At 49.5% G+C, this 6338-nt stretch overlaps 1 protein-coding gene across 1 annotated transcript in view; it reads right to left on the reverse strand.

Annotated features, from left to right (window-relative positions):
• MTNR1B (melatonin receptor 1B) overlaps nucleotides 1-5309 on the reverse strand; it is a 37402-nt gene extending 32093 nt beyond the window's left edge. The window contains exon 1 of the mRNA XM_083499833.1: nucleotides 4771-5309. Coding sequence (XP_083355959.1) covers nucleotides 4771-5053 — 283 coding nt within the window. The 5' untranslated portion in view covers nucleotides 5054-5309. The remainder of the gene's footprint in view (nucleotides 1-4770) is intronic.
• Nucleotides 5310-6338: the final 1029 nt, after the last annotated feature.

The raw sequence follows: 6338 nt of genomic DNA on the forward strand, positions 1-6338 counted from the left end.
GCCCAAGAGGCTCAGTGGTTTAGACCACAGTGCCACCCGCGTCCCACTAGCTCAATGGTAGTAATCTGCTTCATAAGAAGAAGGTCCCAGGTACATCCCTAGTCAGTTCCAGGTACATCTGGGAGAAATTCCTGTCTGAAACCTCACCGAGCTACTCCAAGTCATTGTAGACAATGGGCTTATCCAAACACCCTCTTGTTCTTATACTGCCTTCACCTTGAGGAACACTGCTCTTCAGAGCTCAGCTGGAGCAAATGGCAGTCGGGTTTCCTGTGGATCACTGTCTTTATTATTTAATTAATTTATTAAATTTGTATACCACCCTTTGTCAGCTTCTCAGCATAAAAACACAAAATAAAAACACAAAGTACAGTGGTACCTCTGGATGCGAATGGGATCCGTTCTGGAGCCCCGTTCACATCCTGAGCAGAACGCAACCTGCATCTGCGTGTGCGTGGGTCGCGGTTCGCTGCTTCTGCGCATGCGTGTGATGACATTTTGAGCGTCTGCGCATGTGTGAGTGGCGAAACCTGGAAGTAACCCGTTCCGTTACTTCCGGGTCGCCATGGAACGCAACCTGAAAACGCTCAACCTGAAGCTACTGTACCTTAACCCGAGGTATGACTGTACTGAATAAAAACAAGAACAAGAACTAATTGACTAATCCCCTCTCCCACAAATGCAGCGCCCACTGGCAATACCACATACGAGGCTTTAAGGGATGGGGTCACAGCAGGCCATGACAGCCACCAAGTAAGTTTCGTGATGTGCTACTGCTGCACAACCTCTCAAAATGTTTTGGAAAACGTGCCAGTCCAGTCCAAATTATTAAAGATGCCCCCCCATTTTTTGCCCCCAGCAGGGTGATGAATTGGTGGGGGATATTGTCAGTTCATTGATAGTAACTTCAGCATGGCTGTCTCTTTACAGAAAACAACAGAAGTAGTTTTCTGCCTGCAAATAGCTTACAAGCTAAAATTCTACGTGGGAAAAAACAGAGGAAGATGGATTCAAGGTAAATTGGAGAAGAATATGTGTTTATTTCAATGATGGAGGAAACTGGTTGTCTGGGTATTCAAATATATATGTTGTCTCAATCCTCTGGAAGGCAAGGATGGGACTGTGGTCAGTCCTGATCTGTTGCTGGACTTGACTCCCATCAGCCCCAATCCGTAGACCAGATGGTCAGAGATGATCTATTGTTAAGCAACATGTAGATGGACAAAGGTTACTCTCATTTTGGCTGCAAGATAAGCCAGTTCTGTTAGGGACCAAGTTACAGACTTCACATTACATTTTAGTTCAATGGTTCCAATGACAAGATCCTGTGCCCATGTTCTTTACGTACACTCTCTTCATGGGAAATATTTTGCACAAGAAGTGGATGGATGCCCCCACCCACTGCCTCCCTTTGCCATCCCCTAATACCACCCAAGATCCTTCATTTTAAAACAAACCTTACAGGCACCTAGTTTAGTTCAAGCTAGCAACATTTGCTGAACTGAAGGGTCCACACCACTTCAAAGAGAGTGACTTCTCCCCAAGACTTCATTATTCACTTGGCAGTGTTTAAGATACGGCACACTATTTCTAGAGAAAGAGACTCTGATCTCCCTCAAAATGCCATCCTCTTAAGACTTCAGTTCTAGTCCCTGATACATGGAAGCACATTATACAGTTATTCACCACTGGGTGAGCAACAGGCACTCAGCAGATGCTCTCATCTATTCTACATCTATATAGCTATAAAAAAAATAAGCAAAGGCTCACTGGAAGGACAGATCCTGAAGCTGAGGCTCCAATACTTTGGCCACCTCATGAGAAGAGAAGACTCCCTGGAAAAGACCCTGATGCTGGGAAAGATGGAGGGCACAAGGAGAAGGGGACGACAGAGGATGAGATGGTTGGACAGTGTTCTCGAAGCTACCAGCATGAGTTTGACCAAACTGTGGGAGGCAGTGGAAGACAGGAGTGCCTGGCGTGCTCTGGTCCATGGGGTCACGAAGAGTTGGACACGACTAAACAACAACAAAAACTTGTCCCTGGTCCTGGCATCTTCTTCCAATGTCCAGAAGCAACCCCATAATATATTATGAAAGAGAAGATGAGAGTGTCCCAGAGCATATGCTGAGTGCCTGTTGCCCACCCAATGTTTTTATCCCATCCTTCTTCCAATGAGTTCAGAAAGTGCACACCATCTGCTTGCTCCCCTCATTTTTGTGACACTTTGAGGGAGGTTTGGCTGAGGATGTGCTCTGACCCACTGTTACTTAAGAGAATGTAGATTTGAACCCAGATCCACCCAGACTAAGTCCAACACTCCACCCACTACACCACACTGCTATCAGCTCTCTCTTACTACCCATCAACAGAGCAAGCATCCCCCTGACCCCGCAGACAAGAGAGAGTCTTTGGACCCCTTACAGCCTAGCAGATACATTGCGGCAAGAGGAATGCCCCAACAATATGTTAAATCTCTAGGTCATGTGGCATTCCAGATATTCCTTCTGTGTTTGCTGTAATAGACTAAGCACAGAAGCTTAGGATCGTGGAGCTGGAAGAGACCATAGAGGCCATTTAGGCGAACCCCTTGTTCAATGCAGAATCTGCAATGGAGGATCCAGAGACATCACTGACAGATGGCTGGCCAGCCTCTGCTTAAATAACTCCAGAAAAAGAGAGCTTACCACCTCCCGAGGAAGACTGTTCCATAGCCAAATGGCTCTTATCATTAGGAAGCTTCTCCTAATGTTTAATTCAAATCTGCTTCCTTACATCGTTTCTAGTCCAGCCGGAGCAACGAAAGAACAATCCAGCTCCATCTTCTTCCGAGTGACAGCTCTGTGAATATTTGAAGAGAGCTCCTCTCTGGGATTTATTGACACCAACAGAGTAAAAGTGAAGCCATTTCGTCTCCTTTAAGGATGAAATGGAGACTCCCACCACCTATCTAACCCACTTTTACAAAGCTCTCCTAAAATGGGGGGGGGTATCCCCATCTTCAGCTCGTTCACGCTCCCCATTCAATATGGGTGAGGTCACAAGTGCTGGAGCTGTCCAGTCCGTCTGCCAAAGCGTGCTGAAAAGCTCACAGATTCCCATTCATTCCGACAGCCTGCAGTTAAGAAGAACTCCCCACAGGGGGAGAGTTTTGCAAACACTGCAGGAAATGAATTGCTGTCAGTTTCCCACGGGATCTAAGCGCTAAACTACGGAGAGCTCCCCTGCTTTAATCCCACCATTCATAAAATGGCCAAGGCTATTGAAAAATGCAAGGCAAAATTGGCAACCACTGGGCACAATCCGTCCCAGCCTAAGCATGTTTAAGATCCACTGCGTTTAATGGGAGAGTTCAACCGTGTTTAACTCTATCCTCCTGAAGCCAACAGGATTTCAAAGCAGCTTAACTCTGTTTGCTGTTGCAGATGGTAAGTGAGCACGGTGTGAACTTGACAACCAGATATATAAGCTTGGCTGCTATGTGCCATTGAGAGCAATGGGGCTTACTTCCTGGTAAACAGTTTTAGGGTTACTTCAGGAGACTGCAACAAGGATGGAATGATAACTCACACGAAAGGAAATAAAACTGTCTATAGCCAGTAGAACTTATTTCTAAGTAGATCTGGTAAGAATTGTGTGATAGCAACCCACTCCTCCGGTCTCTTTCGCCCCCACCCCCCTCGGTGTGTGAACTCGATAAGATTTGTATCTAGAGCATGTATTGATCTTCAGGCAGGTATATTGGAAGGGACTGCAACTGTCTCTTTATACACAAGGCTGAATATGTCCAACACAGCTTGACTATGTGCTAACTGGGACCAGGGTAGAGAGAAGACGGTCGGTCCCTCAGTTCAATGCGTTGCGTAGGTATAAAGATCAACAGAAAGTCTCGAGTAGTGTTGAGGTTAGTATCATAGCAATGCTAGACACAGCATAGCATGCAGTTGTGGCACAATAGTTCAGTCAAGTTCATTGCAAAGTTGTAGAATCACACTGTGCGCCCTGTAGCTTTTAGGGCTGACAAAGTACAACACGGAACGAAGCTGGACTGTTTGCAAGTTATACTCGAATGACAGAGGATGGATCTATCAATAGTTATTCGCTATGCTACTTAAATGGAGACTCTGTGTTCAAGGAGAGTATACCAGACATTGCCAGGGAGCAAGAACGGGGGGGGGGGGGTCTACAGCCTTTAAGCTTTGCTAGTGAGTTTCCTATAGGCATCTAGTTGGCCACTCTTGGAAAAATGATTCTGGACTAACTAGACCTTTCGGTCTGATCCAGCCGGGCTTATCTTATGAACCAGATAGAGGCTTGTGTGACTTGGAGGGAGGTTTGAATCTTGGGACTTCAGAAAGTGAAAACGGGGAGCACGGTGGAATCTGGTATTCCTTTAGAAGTATGGGACGGTCTTAGGATGAGATCCGAGGTGGAGATTCAGGTTCTATTTGGGAGGTTAGCAGTGTGCAGTGTATCTTAAATAATCAAGCGAGCAAACTTTTGGCAGGCTCCGGTGGTTCTGCATACTTTCTCCCTCTGTGTTCCAGAAGAGATGTAAGAAGGGATCGATCCCTGGAGGCAAATCGCCACCCGCACAACTGCTCTCTCAGCCTGTCAAAAGCAGCCAGAACCTCGCACCCCCAAAATAAGGCTGCACAACGCCATGCGCAATCCCTCTCCCCGTCCCATCGCTGCTGGGACGCGCGCAAAGGGCTCAAGCCCTGCCCCGCACGCGCGCACTTTACGCACCCGCGCGCGTCCTCCTGTTACCTGAATTCCTGAGCTTGCGGTTCTTGAACACCGAGATAATGACCAGCAGGCTGCCCGCGATATCCACCACGGTGGTGAAGATCAGCACGCTGGACAGCGCCGCGACTACCCAGCCCGGCCGGGGGTCTGCTGCCCCAGCCGCCGCCCCCGCGGCTGCTGCTTCTCCTCCGGCCGCCTCCGCTTCTGCATCGGCCGCCGCCTCGGCCTCCCCTCGCTGGGAGAAGCCGAAGCCCCCTCGGCCGCCCAGCCCGCAGCAGTTCCTTAAGGAGCCATTCTCCAGCATCGCGGACCCCTGCGCCCCCAGCCCGGCCCTCGCTGCGCTCCCTCTGCTCGCATCGGAAAGAGGCGCCTCCGGGACTTCCCCTCCTCGCCTTGCCCCGTCCCAGGTGCGCTGCCTCCGGTGACTGCCCGGCTCCCGCCAGCGCCAAGGGTTTTAATAGACGGCTTCCCACTCGCCATGCTCCGCCCCTCGCACTTGGTTCTTTTGTTTAAAAAAAGGAAAGGAGGCGGGGCTCCAGCCCAATCCCCGCCCCCTCTCGTTCGACTCCTGTAAGGGAAAAGGGGACCGAGGGGAGTGGGAGGAGGGGTCAAGGCGCCAGGCCCCGCCCACTGGCTTCCTGGGTCCGCCCCCCGTAGGCGGGGCCTGCCAGGCTGCGAGGAAACTTTTTCTTCGCTGCCTTTCAGTTCGCCGGCAGCTTCTGAAGAGGTAAGGCGCGCGGGTGGGAAGGTGTCCCTTACTCTTTGCACGCCGACACGGAGTGACACACGCCGATTACTCACCGGATTAGCTGTGTGGAAACGCGGACGGAGGAGGAGGAGGAGGAGAACAGCACGCGTTTTGGTGCGCGGAAGGGAAGATGTGTCCAGGAGGACTGGGAGGGGAGCAACGGCGGGACTGAAAATCGTAATTGTTCTCATTGTTGGCAGATGCGCGCTATTTAGGAAAACGCTGCAAAGAAATAGGTGACGGCTGCACGTGTTTCAAGCGCACGCCGCTCCCCAAGAATCCCGGCAGCTGCATTTTATCCCTTACAGAGCTATGGTTCCCAGCACCCTTAGCAAACTATAGTTCCCAGGATTCTTGGGGCGTGTGGGTGCTTCAAATGCATGCTGTGTATGCAGCCACAGGCGCAGGTTAGAAACAGATCGTTTGCAAAGTTTGAATAATCACATTTTAACAAAAGTTAAACAAGCAGAGGGGGTTCCAAAGTGTGTGTTTGTGATGTACATTGGATGGATCAATAAAAGAATCTTCTGTGACTCGTATTACAATATTCCCAAACATAGTTGCATAAGATGAGCCCAGATGGATCAGGTGAAAGTTCCACGTTGTGTAGCATCCTGTTCTCTTGCAGTGCCCGGTCAGATGCTTCTGCGAGGTCCACAACGCAGGCATTAACGCAACACACACATGTTCCCTGTATCTCCCTCACATTTGGAATTCAAAAAGTCCTGCCTCAAAACTACTGGAGAACAGCTGTCGGCAGACATGCCATGGATGCTCAAGTTGAGATTCCTGCATTGCAGGGAGTTAAACTAGATGACCCTTGATGTCCCTTCCAACACTT

Source organism: Podarcis liolepis, assembly GCF_965112155.1.
Source record: "Podarcis liolepis genome assembly, chromosome: 4".
In the NCBI taxonomy this organism is placed as follows: domain Eukaryota; kingdom Metazoa; phylum Chordata; class Lepidosauria; order Squamata; family Lacertidae; genus Podarcis; species Podarcis liolepis.